General features: G+C 35.9%; 1 protein-coding gene across 1 annotated transcript in view; it reads left to right on the top strand.

The window, feature by feature from the left end:
- Positions 1-23,480, top strand: part of LOC145690878 (uncharacterized) — a 37,866-nt gene extending 14,386 nt beyond the window's left edge. Inside the window, exon 2 of the mRNA XM_081766278.1 lies at positions 11,896-23,480. Coding sequence (XP_081622404.1) covers positions 11,896-13,153 — 1,258 coding nt within the window. The 3' untranslated portion in view covers positions 13,154-23,480. The remainder of the gene's footprint in view (positions 1-11,895) is intronic.
- Positions 23,481-23,871: the final 391 nt, after the last annotated feature.

Genomic DNA, 23,871 nt, shown 5'->3' on the forward strand with positions numbered 1-23,871 from the left:
ATTAAAATTGGCAGAAGGCAGTTTTATAACTTGTACGTTTGCATATAAAATTTTAATCGAATATTTCTGATTCAGGCCTACACATCCAGGATAACAATACTGCCAACTTGAAATGTGGAAAATATAGCTACAAAATCAAATATTTAAACCTGTACAAATTTAAGCATGGATTCCAAATTGGAAAGTTGAATATAGTATAATTCAAAGATAGAGTAGTCACATAGATTGATTGTTTTATATCTGAGGGATCAAACTTCAGAAAATCGATCATGTGGCATTTCATTATATTTGACACAAAAGTCGTTGCTTGTAGGGAGCGTAAACCCATGGCGGATAGGCTATTCCGTCGTTTGGTCTACCATGCAGTAACATGTTAATCATATTTGATAATTTCCATGTTGCCCACCTACCTATGGTTGGGGGGAACAGGAAAGAACCGATGATTTAAAGAGTGATCTCCCAAATTTGCGATATTTACACTACTTCCTTAAGGATGATTAGAAAGTTGATTTCATAAATCTACGAAGCCAGAAAGATGTGTCCTCACCAATAATCCATGCGGGAATTACATTTCGTAGCTTTGTTAGTTAATGTTCGTGCAGTGTAAATCTTACTTCGAAAATCATATGTGCAAGCTCTCGCAGGAATACATCAGAACTATGTCGTGTTATTTTTTGAAATAACACGCGTTCAAATATCGCCTGATACAAGCTATATTTTACTCTCAAAACACATTGTTTTGTTATTAATATTTTGTTTTTGCATTTCTTCTAAATGTCTTAAATTTTATTGACCAGTGGTTAGTGGAGGCTAGCTTTTGTCAAATACGTTACACTTCTATTTCTTTCTTTTGACTGCATGGGTTATTTCTGTGGCCGTGAAATCGTGTTTCTTCTCGTTGTTAGAATTTTGTAAATTTAATCATAACGCTCATATTGATTTTCACCTTTTTCCCAAAAGTTTACACATCCCTTTCTCTCCCTGTCACTAGTTTATTCCGTTTATCCCAGCTTTGCTACCGCAAATCAAGATTTCTTCCGTACCTACGTTTTATCATAAACCGAAGCTAGGGAGAACGGTAGACAAAGCGTAGATATCGTAAAAATGGAAAAGTGAGCAAATTATCAAATTAAGCTCAGATATTAAAAAACTAAAATTAATTTGCGGTGCAAATCACAAAACCTTGTTAAACTGTATGCAAAATCTAATAATACTGCATGTAATTCATACAAAGTAAAAGAACATCAAAAGATTACAAATGAACAAGTAGCTTTTACTGGATATGTTTACGGCCGTTTCGACTTCTTTATTTCCACCTTCATCTTACTTTTTCTTTTAATACAGGTGGCTGTGTGGCACAATTGAAAAATTAAGATTTTACTTACAATAATCTTCGACCGGTCAACTCCTTCAGGGGCGTTGCAGTTATAATGATCTGAGACGTTCCACGCCGGATAATCCCAAGAGTCCTCTGGAGTTTTCTGCTGATAGTAATAAGCGATCGTCCAAGCCGGCACAATTATTGCGACCTTTTCAGTGATTTGGAGCCAAAAATTGTCACACAGTACTGAAATTACAATCGAATGTTAAGGTGCTAAAACATTTCTACTAGTCACTTCACTGCTGATTTTTGCACAATATTTGAAAAAATATTTTACACGAAAGCGTATGCAAATATCGTACAATCACTGATGATAAACTAAAAAAAATGGCTCTCGCGCATGCAAAGGGCGGTTTAGCTTGCGAAGCTGAATCCGTACAAGTGGAGCACTAATAAGAGTATAACGTGTGTTTACTTTACAACAGTGCACCCCACTCGTCTTCGTGGGTGCCTTTCCCAGCGACGACCAGGCGTCCGTGCAAAGCACTGAAGGTTCTTATAGCAAACCAAAGCTCATATATGGTCAGCCGGGAAAATTCCCGATTTTCACTCCTAGCATCGGGACCGAAATTATCGTCCTATTGTCTTTTAGTTATAACAGTGCGTAGGTGCAGGGTGATTGTCCCGAAATTCAGATATAAGGAAACAGTCACCAGAAATGGAGCACTCACGTGATCAATGTCCCTGTTTGTTGAGCATATATGGCCGTAAGACCGGAGTTGGGCTTACTAACACAAGTGTACAAAATACCAAAGTATTGAAAAATGTTTCAAGATTGCTCCCCCAAATACGAGGCTTGGTTAATAAAGTTCAAACTTAACATTGTGCTATTTCTTTTAAATTCCAAAAAATGAGCCTCAGGTCGTGATAGCCGAAACGTCTTTCTGGTGTTATGCTATGTATAGTACTCAATTTTTGTACGAAACAAATTACATCTTGAATTAATTTTGCATTTTTGCACAGTAAATAAAACGGAAAAACCAAAATTTCCTAGGTTGATTCTGTTGTCAGATGGTTAACGCGTTGCTGTCTGGAATAAATGAGCGTGGGTTCAAATCACGGAAGTTGAAACATTTTCATTCTAAATATGTATTTATATGTTCACATATATTATTAATATTTCTTTTCTTGCACTTCACGTACGTTATCTTAGACCATGTGTTCATGGTTTAGGGTTTGTTAAACCAGGTTTCGTTATATATACTTACAGTTTCCTATTTTTACTTCAAAATGGATTCCTATATGTTCACATTTGTTAATATTTATTTAATAAGTTAATAATTATTTAACAAGTAAGGATATATTTGAAGAAAATATAGAACCATGCCAAAGCACAGTTTTTTGACACAGCAATGCATTATTTTTTCTTTATTCCGAAATTTACTGCCAGTGTGTGCTATGCGGCCAAACCTTTTACTCACTGTTAGTGCCGGTGGCATCAGTTTTCTGCACGTACACGCATTGTCAAATCAGTTTTTCTCTTCAAAAATAACCTACGGATCATTATTATGATAAAATGTAGAAAGTATCAGTGTTAAAGCTAATCGTTTTATGTAGACACGAACACATTTTAACACTATTTTAGAACAGATATTCCAAAACTGGTGTCGAATCTAGCGTAATATCACGGCTAATTTTTTTTTTTAACTGTATACATGTCAAATAGGAAAGTAGTTCAAATTCACTATTATATCCAATTTCATTACTTATTTTCTTAGAAGAAGAGTGCTAAAAATCTATCACGTTGCAATTTCTTGTAATCGATTCTGCATTCAAATAGTATGTTCATTTTTTCCGTGTAAATTCAATTCAAACTGGACGTGGTTAAAATTATCCGTCTCCGGTTTCAGTATTTATCGCTATAAAACGAAAATGGTAACAGGTATGTAGCAGCTGTTGTTTTGTAAGTGATTAGTAATCCTGTTATCTGATTTTCATATAGAAAAACTGTATAAGCTGTCGAGCAGCTTTTCTGCGATCGAGTCAGCGTCCCAACGATACGTTCTGTCTTCTTCCTTAACTTTCTATTCAAATTAGAAGTGCTTCAAATTAACAAGTTTTTGCAACATTTATCTTTATAGAAGTGAAAGAGTAATGAATAACTAGTAATACATATTTTAGATAGATCCAGCGTTCAAGGAACAGATTCCTTCTTCGATCTTCTTAATATATGGGGACAAATTGTTACAGATGTACTACCTCATGTTTGAATATTGAATTCGAATATATTTTGGAAGTCGACTGTGAAACGATATTCACTTGTTATTTGGGTATTGTATAAAGTGTTTAATAAACCCCACCAGGTTGATACTTTTATTGATGTGAATAGTTAATAAAAATGTGCCACCTTCACATTTTCTTTCCAGTGGCAAGAATTTTAACCTTTTCCTGATTTCAAATATTATTTTAGTACTAGGCAATGCTGTTATTTGTTCGTTTTAGAGCCTATGATGTATGTTATAACCACTACAAGATCGTACCGTTCCGACATCTACGTTGGTTATTCCAGAATTTCCACTAACACCGTATCAGTGTTTCATAAACGCAGATATTTTACGAATTTTGTAACTTTTTGAACTTGTTCATTATAGTTACCTTAGTGTAAACATAATGTTCGGCCGGTATTCTATATGTTGGTGATTGTACCTACCTGCACAATTGTGTAGGTCAGGGCTGAAAGGGTTACAGATGGTTATTAACAATCAGGAAAAAAGACGTTAAATTATGAATAACTTACTTAGCGTGAGATGAACGAAAAGAAATTTTACGTGCTATATATTTAGTTTACATTTACAATAAGGAGACATCACATTTTTACACAAATAATGAAATCGATATGTCTACGATAGGCGGGTCACGTCGCTTGCGTCACTATGCTTGTGAATTGTAAAACTTTTGTGACATTTTGTTGTGTCAAAAACGAAAAGATAATATTATAGGATACGATACTCTAAGAATGGGCTATAATGATCCAAGTTTGCATGGTTTAGTGTAGGATGATACCCAGTCGAGAAGTTAAATTTATGAGGTGTAGGACTTAGGGTTTGGTTATTCACTGGGCGATCGAGTTTCGTATATTCTTGAATGTATACTAAAATTTAAAGTGAAATACATATTTTATTTTTTAAGCTATTACTGCTAAAATTACACATTGAAAATTACTATGAAAACTTCAAATGAAGATCACGCTTTTTGCATTTAAGTTACTCTTTCAGCCTTCATTCACAATTTCGCGAACGTATGTTCAGTATGTTGTACTTTAAACCAGCGAAACAAACACCTGATCATGAGGGTGCTACCTCTGCAAAAAAAAAAAAAAAAAAGTGTACAGAAAGCCAATTCTTAACTTCAACTTTGAAATCTCACACATAGTACAGTAAATACAACCAGAACCAAGCATATGCTTATTGTCCCTGCTTCAGGATTTGTACAGGAACTTGATCTTAACTCGTACTTTAATGAGATGTGAGCTAGTTTCAAGACCCATTTATGCGAAGAAAACATATTTTGACTGAAATGGTATAAATAAAATGTATACTTTTTTCGAAATGCGATGGCAAAGTCGGGAAAAGATTTTCTTGAAAATTTGTTTCAAATGTTAATTATTATTATTTTGTTGTTTTTACGTTGTGTTTATATATGTCCAGTGTTCGTTACACAGTAGTCATATAGTGTTACGTAATTTCATTCCTCCAACTGTTTTTAAAGAAGGTATATATGTATGATGCCGTTAAATGTATGTAGATATACTTAGTGAAGAATGTCCGTAAGTGTTCTTCCCTGAGTATTGTGTTGTAGTAACGCTTGAATGAAACAGGAACTATTAATGTGAATTATCGAGGAAGAAGTAGTGATTCTTCGATATTTTTCCCAAAGAAGTATTTGGTCTAGGAATTAATTCGTGCGGGTGGACAAGAGATGGCGCAACGAACGGAGCGTCCCACAGTTCCGTGTATCCACACATGTGTTGCAAACCCCTGTCATCGCGTATCGTTCGTAGTATAGGGCAGTGGATTAAAGCGTCAACAACACCAGTTTGTAGTTAAGTGAACATTGCGCAATTTGTGCCTGATAAAGTGTTTTTGCGGTGTGTCCTGCTGCAGTACTTTAACATGCAGAAAAGTGCGACTGAAAGTCATCGTATTTTGGTGGAAGTGTATGGTGACCATGCTCTAGCTGAGCGAACGTGTCAGAAGTGGTTTGCACGGTTTAGAAGTGGTGATTTCGGCTTGGCAGACCAAGAGCGAGCTGGACAGCCAAAAAAATTTCAAGACGAAGAATTGACAGCATTGCTCGAGCAGGATTCGTGTCAAACGCAGGAACAACTTGCAGCAGCATTAGGCGTTGATCAAACAACAGTCTCCAAACGCTTGAAAGCCATGGGAATGATGCAAAAGATGTCACATTGTGTTCCACATGAATTGAAAGACAGAGACGTTGAAAGACGAAAAACCATTTGCGAATTGCTGCTTCAACGACAGAGCAGAAAGGGGTTTCTGCATCGAATTATTACGGGTGATGAGAAGTGGATCCACTACGAGAACCCTAAACGAAAAAAGGCCTGGGTGAAACCAGGTGAACCAGGTCCATCACAACCAAAACGAGATATTCACTGTGCAAAGGTTATGCTGTGCATATGGTGGGATATGTAAGGTGTGGTGTACTATGAGCTGCTGCAACCGGGTGAAACTATGAATGGAGAACGTTACGACGACAATTAATGCGTTTGAAGCAAGCTCTGGCCAGAACACGACCAGAATGGGAGAACAGACATGATAAACTTTTTGTTCAACATGATAACGCTCGCCCACATGTCGCAAAACCGGTCAAAACCTATTTAGAAAATGTCGGATGGGAAGTTTTACCCCACCCGCCGTATTCACCAGACGTTGCTCCTTCGGACTACTACTTGTTCGATTGCATGAACAACGATTTGATTGGACAGCGGTTTACTTCTTCAGAAGATATCGAAACGTGGGTCTCTGGCTGGATCGCTTCCAAGGATGAGAACTTCTTTCGCCACGGAATCCGTACATTGCCTGACAGATGGGCGAAAGTGGTGGCTAGCGATGGACAATATTTTTCTTAAGGTATTTATGTATTTTGTGTTTGTACTACAGCTTCAATGTGTGCGTACCAACCGCACGAATTAATTCCTAGACCAAATAAGTAGATATATTTCTCCATATAAGTAAAAAAGATCGTTCGGAAATGATAAAGGCATTGTTTGAAAGAGAAATAATGAAAATACTTTGTTTCGCAGTAAATTTTTGTAAGTCGTATACTACAAGCCTTTTGCTGTTTTTGACGATGCTATTGTTAAAACATCTAAAGAAGTCTATAAGTTGATTTGAAGTTTACAGCTTAATGTCACAATATCCCCTTAAAAACGTAGTTTTCTACATTTTTTATGCTAGCAACATTGTGATCACTTGAGTGCATCAGGCAATGCGTGACGAAGTTCTGTACATTATATATTCATTTTATATCATATGGTAAATTTATGTATTATGAAATCTGCGCAAAATTGTCCGTTTTTATCCCGTAAGTCGTAGATAACTTGCTCACTGGTATAGAGTAAAGACGTTTCATGACAATTTTCACCTCCAAAGCATAATCCACTAATCAGGTACTCTGCTTTTAGTGTAACATTTATAGCTTTTCTCTTACTCGTAGGATGTTCATTCTAGAGACAGTAACGTAAAAAAAATAACAAGTTTTCTAAATGAGATACATCATACATGTCTGGTTAATGGCAGACATGTAAAATTTAATTTCAATGGATTCAGCCATTTGTGTAGTTAATACCAGATTAGGTTGATGTCAAATTTTTTGTACTGAGGTATAATATGCAGATTGTTCGTCTTCTCACTCTTGAACGTTGTAATTCCGAAAACACTGCTGCACGCGACACTTTTTTAAAACTGAAAAAGCTATTGTGCCAACTGTCCTTTCTCTAACAGGAGAGACCACTTAGATTATAAGAGTTGACGTACGAATTTAATCCCCATTTGAGTGAACGTAACGTAATAAAATGCCACTTAAATGTAGACGCTCAACATATTAAATTATTCATTTTAAATAGTTCAGCTCCTTGTATTTTATAATGTGGTGCATAACATATTTCTTTAATATTTCGGTATTCAGAGTGTAGCATTTATCTTCGCACGCCCTATTTACTTTTAGCGTAAAAAAACAACAATGACTAGAGTGTTTCACGATGCTAATAACACTCGAGGGGATTGTTTGCAAAAGCCGTGTAATAGTATCATTCCAAACGCAGTATATATTTCGATTTCTGCGAATGACATTACACCGGGTTATGATAAATTTAAATTCCATGTTTAGAGCACAAACATAAAAGCACTAGTAATAATCTAAGAGTAACGAAGGTTTTAACGGTTGTCCATATTACCTTATCGTGGAACTCTGGAATCGTTATATCATGTATTTCAAATAAGTAGATTGAAATTACAAGAAATTGAAACCATTATGCTTGTCAAAAGTATTTATTTAATAATAATGTATCAGATGTAACTACGTACCTACGTATCAATATACGCAAAATTTTACTATCTCAAGGTATCAGACTATATAAAATCGCAATTTGAAATTGGTATACATAAGGAAATCACGTATCTTCTGCAATATTTTAAAAGTTATTATATCGTTCCTTTGTTTCTTTGTAAAGATAGTGTCAGTTTCTTGTAGCTGCAATTGAAAAAATCTCTTCCGATTTTTAAATTCTCTGACACAAAAAGTAATGATATATAAGTAAAGTTAGTGACACTCGTCTCTATTTTCACTTATAATAATGAAATGTTTATTCCATATAGCACAAAATAAGTATTTTGGTATGTACCAGGTTAACTCTGATATCGTGACGGACTTAAGTCTTTGACCAGGTAATGGCGACTGCTTTGAAACAAATGCAGCTTATGAGAATTAAACCTTTCATATCTGTAGTTTCCTGTGCAGAAGAATTATACTTCTGGGTCATGATCGCAGTGGTTCATGGTGAGTGGTGGGTCGTAGTGTGTCATGGTGGTGGTGGTTGGTCGCAGTGGGTCATATGCTTTTGACCCACCGATTCAACGAACAACTCCAACAGTGGCACTTTCCGGAATATCCATGCAGATTTTGGAAAAGTTCCAAAGGATATGTAATGGTTACATTTTAGATTTAGGTATTACTAGTCTGCAGTTTCATTTTTGAATAGAATTACGATTCGCCGTGACTTTTTCTACATAATTTTCGTAGAAAACGTTAATGACCAATAGAAAATACAACTTTTTCGATTCGGATTGGTTTGAGTTAACAGTTCGAAAATTAAATCCTTTAATGTCCAACTATTATGCCTGTTAGGTTAAGGAAGACTATGATTAAAGCAAGTGAATTATGATGGACGAATTCTTGGAATGACAAAGTCGGAGTATCCCGAGATAACCCACAAGCACGATGTCCGTCTCAACCTTACTTGCCTTGGGAACGAACCAGGCACCCCACACATCAGATTGTTTATTATGCGGAGTCTCACTCTCGATTCCCGATTGGAAAGACTTTTAAATATTAAATGACCTCGATGTATCTGTGTTCGTGTCCCTGTCGTTCACGGTTATTGGAAACATCTGTAAAACAAGAATAACCGAATATAATAGAGATAAGTTACGGAGATACTTTGGGTCTTTTTAAAATTTAATGTTGAATTCTCTGGACTACACTATGTTATCTTGACTAAAATCAGTGATTCATATGTTAATAGCACGTTTGCAATTCGCTACATAGAAACTCTTACATAAAAGAGAAACTCGCAAATCTTAATTAAAAGAGCGTTCTTAGGGTAGTGGCTTGAGCATTTGCTGTGTGTGTTAGGGGTCCGCGTTTCGATTCTCTCCGAGGATATTCAGAAAAAAATATAATTTAGAATGTTAATATTTCTGATGTATAATAAAATGAAAGATTGTCAATTTCTCTTGTTCTTACAAGTTAGAGTTGAAATGACGTTTTTCACAGGAAATACTAATTTCATTACGTCACAATCTCGATTCCTACTGTCTGAAAACTTCGCTTGTTTCAAAAACAATTCATGAATATAAATGGGTCATCCTTCAGACCTATGAGTCATAAAATTGCCTGAATTGTTACTAACTGTTCTTCTACTCATACTAGAAACAATAATAATATTTTCCTTTTCCATTTTCAACACGTTCCATATATTTGTTCAAGAAAATTTATAAATAGTAACTATTTCAATTGTATATTTTGATGATATTTCAATATAACGCATCCATAATCCAACATCTTTTACCCAAATAAAGGGTGTTACTTAGAAAGAGTATCGTGATGAAGACAAATCCTACTTAGCTTCTTTTAAGGCATCCGAAGTTTCGAATTTCTTATTGTCAAGTAGCTGACACCTTTTTCCTCTCTTATAACTCTCTTGTAGTATCTCTTATAACTCAATACCTCCTTATAGAGGGTCAAAGGAATTTATTTTCATTTTCGTAATTTCAGTATGCTTATTTGCATTGCAGTAGGACGTAATATTGAGGTATCAAATATTCAGTCATATTGACAATAACAATAATAATAATAATAAAAATAATAATAATAATAATATAGATAGGAAATTCCATACGAGGACACATATTATTAAAGCCTGTAAAATCGCCGGTAGCCTTAGCCAAAAGTTACAAAATAGTCGGGCTTGGGGAGAAGTGTCAGGACCATCAGGACATACCTTCTCCATACGTCCCTACAACTAGCAAAATGTTATAACGGAAAGTTTCCAGACATATTTGGTGTAGAAAGTAGGGATTCTGAATTCACAAGAGCCGTAAGAAAATATTTTAACTAATGGTTATGCCGGATAAGCTACAGAAGAAGTCGTTGATGAGAATGAAAGAAATATTCCAAAAAGGAAGCGGAACACGGAGAAAACCAATACACACGGTGTTTGTTCAGCACAGTACTCACTAAACGGGAGTTGGGTGAAACAGGTTCAACCATTAAATTTACAACAGTTCAGTAATAATGAAAATAATAATAATGATAATGGTATTAAAAGTTTTAAAGTTGCCCTGAAATTTGGCAAAACTTACTTAAACGTAGGGGATTCGGAGAAGGGGTTCCGTACCTTCCTGAGACATTTCTGCAGCTACTCAAATTTAATCGAAAGCTTTCCGCTAAAGTTTCCTGTAGAAAATATTGTATTGCACGATTTCAGGAAAATAACTGTAATAAAAACAACTGAATATCATTGAACACTAAGGGTTATAATAAACTAACATGTCGAGTTTGCAGATGTAACTATATAAGCTTTGCTAATATATATATATATATATATATATATATATATATATATATATATATATATATATATATATATATAGACCATAATACAAAGTAAGAAAATAATATATATAATTCAGTCTAGAGAGCAATTGTTACCTAAAGAGTGGCATATACCCTACCCTTTCGAGAATTGAGATGAGACGAGCAATGTTTACGATACTGTTCATCTCGTTTCGATTCTCATCTTTAAAGCGTGAATATATTGTGAGTTAGCCTTGTCTCTTGTCCCAACTCGAATTAAAATGTTAAGCCTCATCCCGATTTTGTTCGGTTTGTTTTAGAATGGAGATAAGAAATTCGTTTTTCATGGGCAGCATTACAGAAAACCGAAATATTTTTTTTCTAGTATCACGTTTCTGCTTGTAATGGTATGACCTGTGCCTTAATAATTTTTTATTGTTTAAATATTTCACGAGATAATTATTATTATTACTAGTATTATTCCTGAAAATTGGATAGTTCAAGTATTGAATATACGAGTATTCAAATATTTGAATGTAATAAAGTCTGTCTGCCGATCAATCGGTCAAAATTCCTAAATTAGAGAAAAAAAGTTGCTCGACGTGTATTCGGTGGAAGAACCTCCAGTTTACCGGTCAAGCGTCTAGACCACTGAACCACGATCACTACGCTTAAACGATTCATCTTTAGTCTGGTTACGTTAAGTTTCTCTGCCTCAGCTTGGAAAGTTGTATGTTACTTTTTTGTTTTTTTCAAAACGACTTGCGTGTTCCTTTTATGATAATATAAGTGAATAATCTTCGGTAGAGTTTTTATTAATAAGTTGAGTTGTTCTTAAACCCTTGGATCAAAAATTTATTTTTTCTCCAGACGAAGCTACAGATATGACATTTACTTCTCGTACTCTCCATTTGTTTCAAAGCAGTCACCATTACATGGTCAATGACCTATGACCGCCACGATACAAATGATTGTTCAATTTGATATATTGAAAAAGCTACAGGCTCTTATTTTGAAAGTAGAAAGATATGGAGACTTCTCAATGGTACTCCAGTTGATATTTCTACAATATTTCATGTAATAAAGCAAATTGAGGTTAATTTTATCATGAAATATAGCCAATGATGACTTTTTTTTTTGTTGTTGCTACTTAATCATTACCTCCAATCACATTTCGTTGTTTGTTGAATATCTTACAGGCCCGATAACGTATATGCTTCCCACGGAGAAGAGAATACGTATATTTCTCATTCAGATCAGGAATCTCATACTTCGATGCAGTTTGGCAAAGGTTTTCATCGATCGCGTTTGTCAAGACATATGCTGACACAGGAAAGTGGAAAGCGTCATACGTACCAAGACACTGATGAACGCCTTAGTGAAAGCTCAAATATGTCAAGGGGTAAGTTTTTGCATACAAGTGAGAAATCCCACATCTGCGGAGTATGTGGAAAGAAATTACGTGTATGTTTAAGTTTGGCTAAACACACGTTAATCCATACAGGAGAAAAACATCACATTTGCCAAGAATGTGGTAAGTCATGTAAACGACGGTCAGATTTGGTTAAGCACATATCAATCCACTTAGGAGAAAAAAATCACACATGCCAAGAGTGTGGTAAGTCATTTAATCAACGTTCACATTTGGTTACGCACATGTTAATCCACACAGGAGAAAAAAATCACACATGCCAAGAATGTGGCAAGTCATTTAGTCGACGCTCAAGTTTGGTTACGCACATGCTAATCCACACAGGAGAAAAGCATCACACATGCCAAGAGTGTGGTAAGTCATTTAATCAACGTTCACATTTGGTTACGCACATGTTAATCCACACAGGAGAAAAAAATCACACATGCCAAGAGTGTGGCAAATCATTTGGTCGACGCTCAAGTTTGGTTACGCACATGCTAATCCACACAGGAGAAAAGCATCACACATGCCAAGAGTGTGGTAAGTCATTTAATCGACGTTCACATTTGGTTACGCACATGTTAATCCACACAGGAGAAAACAATCAGACTTGCCAAGAGTGTGGCAAGTCATTTAGTCAACGCTCAAGTTTGGTTAAGCACATGCTAATCCACAAAAAACATCACACATGCCAAGAGTGTGGTAGGTCATTTAATCTACGCTCAAATTTGGTTAAGCACATATCAATCCACTCAGGAGAAAAGCATCACACATGCGAAGAGTGTGGTAAGTCATTTAGTCTACGTTCAAATTTGGTTAAGCACATATCAATCCACTCAGGAGAAAAGCATTACACATGCCAAGAGTGTGGTAAGTCATTTAATTTCCGCTCAAATTTGGTTACGCACATATTAATCCACACAGGAGAAAAGCATCACACATGCCGAGAGTGTGGTAGGGCATTTAATCAACGTTCGCATTTGACTAGACATATGTTAATCCACAGGAGAAAAGCATCACACGTGCAAGTTCGCTGGAATTGAATTTATTCAATGTTAATACGTCTTGACCCACAGGAAGAAAACGCCATACGCGAAAAAATGTGGAAAAGTGTAAAGTCTACGCTCAAACTTAAAAGACATTTCAGTAACAAAGTAAAAGACCACAGAGCAAATGTTGCATTTACTCAAGGTTCACATATAGTAAATCACATGTTAATTCACACAGGACAATAACCACACGTACGGAGAGTGTAGAAAAATATTTACAGGCATTTCGCATTTGGCAAGTGGCAATATTAAAACATTTCAATAACCAAGCATGCAAACGGTGTTGAATAAGATATAGTTTGGTATCAGGTTTGGCAAGACATGTAACTATACATAGGATATACAAAGATTTGACGCACTCACAAGATGTTAAGTTCTGAAAAATGATAAGTTCACGATTAGTGTCCTTCAAAAGAGGTTTACAATAATATTAAAGGAAATAATAAGTATTTCAAATGACATACCTCCACTTTGTAACGGAAAGTGTTTTGAAACACATGTTCTGGTGACATTGCTCAACAGCCATGAACAGAAATGCACCCTCTTCTGCAGGTCAGGCTCCTTCAGTTCTTGCACAGCACTTATCCGGTACGGTTTTAACTTCAGTCCCCTTAAAACACGTCTGCAGCTTCTCTCACTCGTATGAACCTGTTGACTCAACCTCCTGGTTCATTTTCGAGGACTTCTTGTCATTATCTCCTCCACCTGCATCTTTAATTCGGCATTTAAGATGGTCGTCTGTTCCTGGGAGCATTTTGAACCGATCCTGTACGCCGCCATTTTTCAATCAATTCCTGTATGGTGCTTTTTGCTGGCACAGAACGTCCTGGAAATTTTTCCCGAAACAAATTCTTTGTTTTCACAAAAATCCAGTGAGAGTGAACCCTTCATTAATGGCAACACGCTCGGGTATCGAATACGGCATTATCACACAATGACACTCACCGAGCTTAACACAACGAGGCCTTTTTCTCAACTGGTTTCGACAAGTTTCACTGGCTGCGGCTGCACGTGACTGCTGCAGGTCACGTAAGTCGACCCGACCTCGACACGCCATCTCTTGGTAGGAAGGTAGATTATTTAAGTGTTGGCAAAAACAAAATATACCAGAATATTACGACGGGCCGGTTTTACGTGCCGCACCCTGTATTTCCCAAGACATTTTTTCATGCTGATTTGCGGAAACTGGCAAATTGAAGAAAAGAAGCGATCAAAATATCAAGTCGTCCTTTCTTCCACATGGGTTAAACTGATCAGACGAACTTCACGCAAAAATCGTATTAAGGTTGTATGTGTCAAAAGAAGACTCACTAATAATAGTGAACATGATTTCAGTCCAGTTGTTAACGTCTTCGATTTTAAAGCGACCTTAATGTCATTCCTATCTAAAGTGTTATTGACTTTAACGGAATTCGTGGTGTATGTTCGGAATGAGTTTGTGTACCAGAACTTCGTTGCACAGTATTTTCTACTCTACTGTCGTTTCTAAAGCGCGGGATGATGATGTAAAGTGAATATGCATCTGGGTTGTTAAAAATAAAGTTCATAGCTATGTTTCGTATTCATTACCTATTCTTCATTGTGTACTCAGAATCTGTTGACTGACTTACTGACTTACCAACTTTTCGCCCGTTTTAAATTCTATTCAAAAGCCTTCTCCTTACCTTGTGCGTATCTGGTATTGTAAGAAAACGCCACACGTGTCGAAAAGAAACAGCATACAAAATTTTATTCCATTTGTTAATATAACTGTATGTCAACACATTTGTATAAGGTTTAAAGCGCGATCCTGTAAAATCTAGCAATAACGAGCTAGCAGCTTCTGATTCTACTGCCTCATTTTATTCGCCTTCAAGCTTGGCAAGACAAATTTTAATATACGTAAGTAGAAAGCCACACATATGACGAGTTTAGAAAAGTATTTTGTGTATTTTTAAGTTTGGCAGGACATTTTAGTACACAGATGAAAATCTCTCACACATGAATACACACAGTTGAAAAGAAGATTTATATGGAGCTCACATTTTGCAATGCATATGTTAAAACACGCAGGAGAAAACATATTAAAAACTAAAGCGTTCCAAGTGTGTAGAAACGACTTAATAAGTTTATATTTTGCAACAGATATATTAATACACATGGAGAGGAACTGCTCGTGTCAAGACTATGAAGATTGGTATAGTCGAAGTTCAATTTTGGGGAAACATGCTATTTCATACAGGTAAGAGATGACTATGCATAATTGTGAAAACCGTTTACATAAAGTCCATAAGATATATCAAGATATGTGAAACGATTTACTGAAAAAAAAGTTTGTATATAAAATGGTATAGTCAAATTACACACGTGATAAATATACAAATGCGAAACATCTTAGTTGTGAAAAGTTTGCGAGAAAGTTAGTTAAATATCACGTTCTTTAACCTTCATCCGCTCACGTACTGCCAATTCACGTTTCCACTCGCGATGACGTCAATTCGGCCGCCATCGAATAATCACATATTTCAGCATTGTGCATGATGCAAAGTGTATGTTTTGGAGCATTTAGGTTTAGTAAATTAAAACAAATCATTGTTGACCAAAAGTATACTTTTGCTTTAAATTAAGTTACAACACTGTATGAGTGAACACACTGAACAAAACACAAAAGAACAGAATCTAACCTAATCAACATCCATGTCACTGAGCTAGCTGTGATAATGTTGATATTTATTGCAGGCAGCAGTAATCATTGAGTGCTTTTTGCACATGTTTTTCCACAATATGTAGATGCCAGGCGAGTTCAAAATAAATCAACCTCCATGTCACTGCCCTCTTTCTGAGATTGCTGGCATGTATTGCAAGTAGTAGTAATTGTTGACTGCCTTCTGAACACGTTTTCTCCACAATCATTACATTCAAGGCGAGTTGTGTTTTGTCTTGACCAGGAGATGTAGCAGGTATCTATTCGGATATGTTAGACTGGTTCATCATCGGTATTTTGCTTTCTACACTCTGTAAAGAAAAAATAGCGACACCTCAATTCTCAAGGTAACTTACACAGAAAACCATAGTTGCAGCCGGCTAGAGGAGGAATAGAAGGAAATTATAAGTGTAATAATTCATTTCCATTATCTGTGACACCTATGGTGTACAATAGCGCTTACTAATTATTTATGTATCAGTAATATTCTCTCCAGATGGCACCTCAAAGCGTCTAGTAAGTTATTGGAGTGAGAATTCTGCACTACATTTGTGATGTGTAAGCCCAGGTAATTAGCATTTTGTGATTGTTCTATGATTTTTAATTGTTTGAGCAGTGTCAAGTGGCAATATTGTTGTTGTGCAGTGTTGTTTTTGTATGAAATTGTTGCTACATGTGAACTGTAAACAAGTATGATTGGTAAGAAATGTGACTTGTCGTCACGTAAACAATGCATACTTCTTGCTTTGCACAGCTAAGTTACATCTCTAAGGGAGATGGCTGGAATACTCAGAATTTACCATTCGACGGCGGAAAGAGTAATTAACAAGCAAAAATAGTATAAGAAATCATCCCTTCGTCAACAGTGTAATAGAAAAAAGAAAGCATCACCCAGAGCTGATCGCCATATAAAATCAATGGCACTGCAGATTTAAGGAATGACTTCCCCAAAAATCATTTTGATCTTGGAACTGCAGTCAGTCGTACGACTGAATTGTGCTAACTGTATGAGGAGGATATTACGAAGAAAAAAACGCCTGGAAATTCGAAACTAACAAAAACACTGAAGACTTCAACACGTACGTTTATGAGTCGATATGCTACTTGAACTTATGACAACTGGAAGGATGTAGTTTTCTCCGTTGAAAAAGATTTAGAATAGTTGGAAAGGATAGTGGTGTGAAGTTGTGGATGTGAATGAGCGAGAAACATGATACGGATTTTGTTTAAGAGGTGCAAATATTCAGTTACTGAGTGAGGGTATGGGTTTGCTTCACTGTCAAAGACGTCAGAACAATGGATAAATGTGAAGAGTCATTTGATGTACAAAAATGTCTTCAAATTCTGGTACGTAAAATTCTTCAAACAGCTAAAGATAACTTTCCTGAAGAAGATATGGACTACTTAATTTTCCAGGACGTAAATGCTTCATGTCAATGAACGAAAATCGTTAATACGTGGTGCAAGAATATGACTATTCAAAGACTCATGTGGCCTCCAAACTGACCTGAAATGAATCCAATTGTAAAGTTCGGGTCGATATGAGCAGAAGACTCAATAGACAACTATCTCGGATAGAATGAAACTCACGGAACAGATAATCCGGGAGTGATTCCATGAAATCAAGGTTGCATTTTGCAATAGCTTTGTCACCAAAAGGTCTCGACGATTCCCTTGCAATTCCTAGAGTTCATGGTCCACATACGAAATCAAGTTTGATGTATTGTATCTCTCAATGTTCATACACAATATGTCTTACTCTTAAGAAATATTTTGTTTTGTTTTGTGCTGTTATTGTTGATTTTTCATACTTTTATGTATAATTCTTCCCACAGCCGTTTTTGCTGAAAACACACATAGCTACTAATATATGCATATAAATTCATTATATGCATATAAAAAACCTGAAACTGCGGCGCAAGTATTAAGAATGAACTGCTCATTAAGAATATGCATTGTGATATTATCAGTAATTCATGTAAAAACTCTTATTGGTTAATGTATGTTGTGAAAACTATATCCGAGCGAGTGTCGCTATTTTTTCTTTACAGAGTGTATATTGTGCCTAGAACAGCAGCAAATTTTTTTTCAAAGTTGAGATTTCAGAACGAGCTTTCAGGTTTTCATTTATTAGTTCTAATGCTAACTGATACAGATGTGGTCTTCTTGTATTATTTTTGATGTTAGCGATGTTAAAAATGAAACAGCGACTGAAACGTAATAAAAGATTTACTTACATTGTATGTAAATGTGAACCAAAAAAAAAAATCACGTTTTGGCTACCTCTGATGGCAGATGGGCCATCCAACCTCAATACCAACTTTGACATTGTACTGAACCGGAAGTAATGTCTTCGATAATTTTCTCGTAGAGGATTCATATGTTTCAGGGTAGCGAGATATTGCTTCAGAATGAGACATAACTTTCTAATCCAGATTTATGAATGGGAGAGAAACGGGCTGTTTTCCAAGAACAGGGAAAACAGGTTTCCCTGACGGATCTATGAAAAATGAGCGAAAGCGGAAAAGAAATAATAGATGACGTCGAACGCAGAAAGGTTTTGCTTATGTTGTCCTGGCCAGAGGCTCTCAGGCCGGAGAGAAAATAAAAGTGCAGAAGTGATAGACAAATGAGATAAAATGGACGAGCAAACGGATCGAACAGCGAAGTACGTTGATTATGCAGTTTAGAATTTATTACAAAATAACTCATTAAAATTTTCTGTTTTTCCTTCAACATCCGCCCCTGATGCATCATTGTACCTTACTAGATGTATGCTAGAAGTTTTAGACCTAAGACCGAAATAGTTTGGTGTTGTTGATGCTGGTGTCTGATTTTTTTTAAAAAAAATATAGTTTAGGTATTCGCTGCATCTCAATAGCTTTTTTCCTATATCAGAAATTCTTTGAAGAATATGTGTTCATTTGGAAATGGCACGCCACAATTCCCAAAGCTTTTTTCTTATTTCGGAATGTGTGGCAACTCTGTTCGCCGTGCCTTGTTGGAAATTTCATTGATTTTACTTTTTTAAAAAGTACAAAGTATTTATTATTGTTGCATCAAAAACATCGGAGAAATAACCCACTGTCTCGTCTATTGTTCCATCTAGTAAAAGTGTTCATTGTAACACCTGTATTTTTTTTTCAAATTTCACCCAAAAATGCCTTCCTTCAGTCAGGCACAAACTTTCTTTTTGAGTTGGATTGCTGGCTTCTGGTTTCGGGAGTAACATATGGAACGGGGAACTCGCGGTCTGGGAGAAGCAACTCTGTATATGAGATGACACATTCTGTTGGAAATATACAGAAGACATAACCTAAGCTGTTATTTTTACGCGCGTTATGAATATTGTACTATCCCAAATCGAGTCCTTGAATAGAATTGTCGACAAAGGGTCTGATGATATCCCATGTTTACTGTCGATCCATATCTAAGCCCAAGTTATAGTCACCAAAATGAGTAAATTTGTCACCTTCTAATGGCAACTGGAATTGATTCGTTGCGTGTTTCAAGTAAATTTTGAGGACTGTTTCTATATGGTCTGCAAAAACACCCGACGAAATTTGTGTTTTTGGACATACTTACCTTAGCTCAAATAATTTCACACTCACGTACAAGATGATTCTGTGCTCTGCTGCCCCATTATTTTAATACTACGAACACTCCGCCCCTATTATCTTGCGATCGTTTATCTATATAGACAATTGAATGAGAAACGGCATTGCACTGCTCATTACCGATTCTTTCGATCACGTTTCACTCACCACTAAACAGCCATATTCCGGCAAAAAACTAATATTCATAGCAAAGTCTAAAATTGTTTTTAATGCTAAGTGTAATTTTGGTAGTATACCTTAAATGTGGTTTTCTGTTCCCTGCACTTTTGATCTGCATTCTTCTGTACATCACCATATTAAACAGAGAATATGGAGCACTTCTCTAGCGTGGGATCACGTTGTCCAAGTCACTCTCATTCTTTTCTTGCCATCTGTGTTGAACATTGTAAATTATGTTAATTGAGTGTTATGTAGCAATAAGAGATAACGGTATTTCAATGCATTTCCAGCTGGAGATACTGTCAAACGCAGACCCTAGCCGTAAGCTTACTACTGGGTTCACAATGGAAATGATAAGCACAGAGAAACCACAAATATTTTTCCCGAAACAGGAGCACGAACTTTAACTTTTCTACGGTTTGATGCCATCTTTTTGAGCTTTATTCATAGACGATCCTAAGTACTTTGAAAGTTTTCTTAGTGCCAAACTTAACATACAGATTTACGGTGTTTAGCCGCATCATCCAAAATCTATCAAAAACTTTTGATCTTCTAACCATAAGTTTTCCACATAGGTTTCCTTGTCCGATTACCTAGTCCCACTCTGGAGCTCTACCAACACATAACTTTCCCCATATTACAGTACTATATCGAAAACTAAATTTCACCTATATCAACAAACGCTTCAAAACTCAACATCCTTTATTCATGCAGTATCTTGTATCTCACTTTAGACCCCACACCAAATCGCTATTAGCATACCCCTTATCCCTAATGTTTACACTTTGTTAGTACACTTTGCCCGCGTGAGATTCACCGTTCTTAACCCTACAGTGGTAATGTGAAAAAAAAATTCATGAACGGCAACATTTTGCCTCCTGGACCCAAAAACAGTTTTGCCTGATAAGATGTGAACTAGAGTTTAAATTTTTATTATATTTACAATATTAAATACAAACACCAGACGGTGGGCACAATTTAAGCGAAACTATACATTCATTTCATTGAAGCAATATTTTCCTTGTTATAATAAGCTCGATAACTATGTGACTATTTTTTTGCCTACATACCGGCACTCAAAATAAAATATTTTTAACTAGAAAGAAGTAAATCAGTATTTCTCCTAATAGCGGTGTATTTATTACACATAGGGAAATTTACGTTTTAATTCTCCAGCAGTCTCCACACACATTTTTTTTTTTTTTTTTTTTGCATGACTTAGGTAAATCCACTTACAGCACTTCTGGCAAAAGTATCTGCTCTTACTGTGTTTACACATGTAACAATGTCCTCGTTTTCCTAGTTGAGGAGGTACAGGAGAATCTTCTTCTAGAATCAATCCAGAAAACCTTGCCTCCGATTTTCGAAGCTCTGTGGGATTTCATTTATTCAGTGCTCTGTCTTTCAATCACACTTTTCCCAGTTCCTTTAGGTATTTTCGCCCCTAGAATTTATTCGCTCTTTTCGCTGAGTATATAACATTACCATTCATCGCTTCTACATTTAAGAAGTGATAAAATAACGCCATCGGGCATCGTCTAGTGTTTCTGTCTTCGTCATATTCAGTACGTATCGGGTCTACTGTGTCCAGCCCAACTTTAGTTTCATTGCAAAGTGTGACGATCTTTGACGTCCTCTTATCTCCGGTACTCTCATCTAATTTGTTGTGATTATGCATACTTGAAATCAGCACTACACACCGATTTTTCTTAGGTACGTAGGAGACAATGGTGCAGTTCTAATGAAAACCAAACACACTCCTGTATTCTTTTCTCTTTTTGGCATTCACAAATGCGGGGGACAACTCTTCCTTGTTTTTACGATTTGTCCCTATAATTGGTAACTTATTGTCCCATTCCATTGACTTAACCAAGTTGCAGCTTGTAAACCGATTATTGTCAAAGGTCATGTTGCTAGATGAACCATAAATCGGTTAACACAATCTCTTCACTACTTCCTCAGGTTTGTTATCTATCTGGAACGGACCTTCTGGTTGTGTCCCCACATACACTTCCATGTTGTGTAGTATAATGTTTCCCCAACAAAACTAAAAATTCTATTCCCATATATTATCAGGTCTTTTGGGCATATACATACGAAATCTAAATCTTCCCTGGAAACAGACAAGTGCCTCATCCAAAATTGCTAACATACCAATTAAGAAAACTGTTATTGCAGTTCTTCACAAATAATTAAAAAAAAAGTCACGAAATGGGGCTAATCTGGGGCTGAAGGTTATATCTGATTATTTTATTCATTAGCATCTTCCACTCTTGCATGCATCATATCCTGCACAGTAATCACTTTCTACTTTGTTTGGTTTCCCCAGTTCCCATAATCACATAGAGATGGCCCTACACAGAAGACACATTCATTTGTCACACTAAAATACTCATGAGTTATCTGGTGCTTCCCAGCTCCCATCATTCTCCATCCTCGTTATCACTTTACAAATTTTTCATTTTCTCTATTTGTATTGTATTTATATTGAATCAATCTGTTTATATTAAGTTGTGTGCTATATATGTTTACTCCTTTCATAATGCTAAGGATAAAAGTTCTGTAGGCCCAATTTTTTTAATTTTCTTTTTTATTTTTTTGTTAGATGTTATATCGTATAATGGTAAAATTTCCATAGAACACAGACCACCACTTACACTTTGCACGTAAATTCCTTTTCAGCACTCACGTTACAGAAAGGGCGTAACCTGCTCATAAGTTACTAGCCATTTTGACTGACCGGTAAAAAGTAGTGCATTCGCAAACTTTCCCAGCTGGATTACATGTAGTGAGGCCTATTTGCCAAGTCTAGGCTATGTTTATTGCACTCGTGTTGGCGCACGGTGGTGATGACACATTAACAGGCGACAGGTTGCTTCAAATTGAGAGCTTTCACGAGCGGAAGCTAGCTGGAGTATACAAGTAGTATAATTTTTGATCATCATTATGACCATTTTCATTCTTATACTGATCTCATCTCATAGTTTTGGATATTGCTTCAGTTCGGTTATTTTATCCCATATGATAATTGACGATGGACAGTCTTTTACGTATCCTTTGAAGATAAATGAGAAGCGGAGAAATCGACGAGAGAGAGCATACACTGAACCAATTTCTCAGAGTTCTCATTCTCCAATCAGTGGCAACCACCAAGCATCATCAACGAGTTCACCACCATTTAGGAAGCATACAAATGCACATAGCATCTCGAGCTCTGACTCTCACTCCTACCGGCTTATCGTTCTCTGCACCATGTCCACAGCTTCCTACTGCAAAACTACAATCCAAAGTACTTGATTTCAAAGCGTTTACTTCTGTAACTTCTCCAGTATCGGCAACGCGAGATATTTCGCAAATGACAAAAAAAAAAAAAAAAAAAGAACATGTATGCTATTTAGCACTATGTTGTTAATAGTGAAGAATTACCAACAACGTTTCTACGACAAACTTCCCAAAAGAGTTCTCTACAAACTTTGACTCTAAATTCACCCTCTTCATATGATATGTTGTGTATTGATCTAAATTATAGTTGTAAAACTTCTGGAAAAAAATTCTCGGCATATATTTAGTATAATATTAGTGTTAGGAACAACATACTTCTATATAATTATAGAAAAAAAAACTTTGAAAAATGATAGTGAACATCACATTAGGAAAGAAAACTTCTTGTTCTTTCTTCATAATTCATAAACATTAATTTAGTCAAGATAAACTATTAAATAATGAGCGTTTTGCTTAGTGGTTCACTTTATAATACTGCATTTTTGTGGTAAACGTTGTGGAAGCTTTCCAGTGATATTCATGTTTTGCGTAATTTTTAATTAAAATGTATTGTCAAAATATATTACACCTTTAATTTCTCCGTTACAAAATTTATTTATTTTTATTATTGCATTGGCTTGATTACTTTTACCATTGTTAAAATTTAAGGCACATGTTTTACCTTACCGTCAAACCTTCAGACATCAATGTGTTCGGGATAAAATAAAATAATAGCTGAACAAAGCAAATACGCTTTATTTAAAAGTCAAAAAGTGTAACAGTTCTCCAACTAACAGCTTGGCTTCATCAGACATACTAATGGTATTTACAAACATATTTTAGACACGGAACTCTTAGTGGATTAGAGTGAAATGAAAGTGCTTGGACAGAAATATGGAAGGACTGTCAGAAAATGGAAGAATCAAGATTGATAGAAGTGGAAAGTGAAAACGCAATGAACTGGGGCTCGTGACTTAAAATTGATGAACTAT

The sequence above is a fragment of the Thermobia domestica genome, chromosome 7 (genome assembly GCF_964235325.1).
Source record: "Thermobia domestica chromosome 7, izTheDome1.hap1.1, whole genome shotgun sequence".
Taxonomy (NCBI): domain Eukaryota; kingdom Metazoa; phylum Arthropoda; class Insecta; order Zygentoma; family Lepismatidae; genus Thermobia; species Thermobia domestica.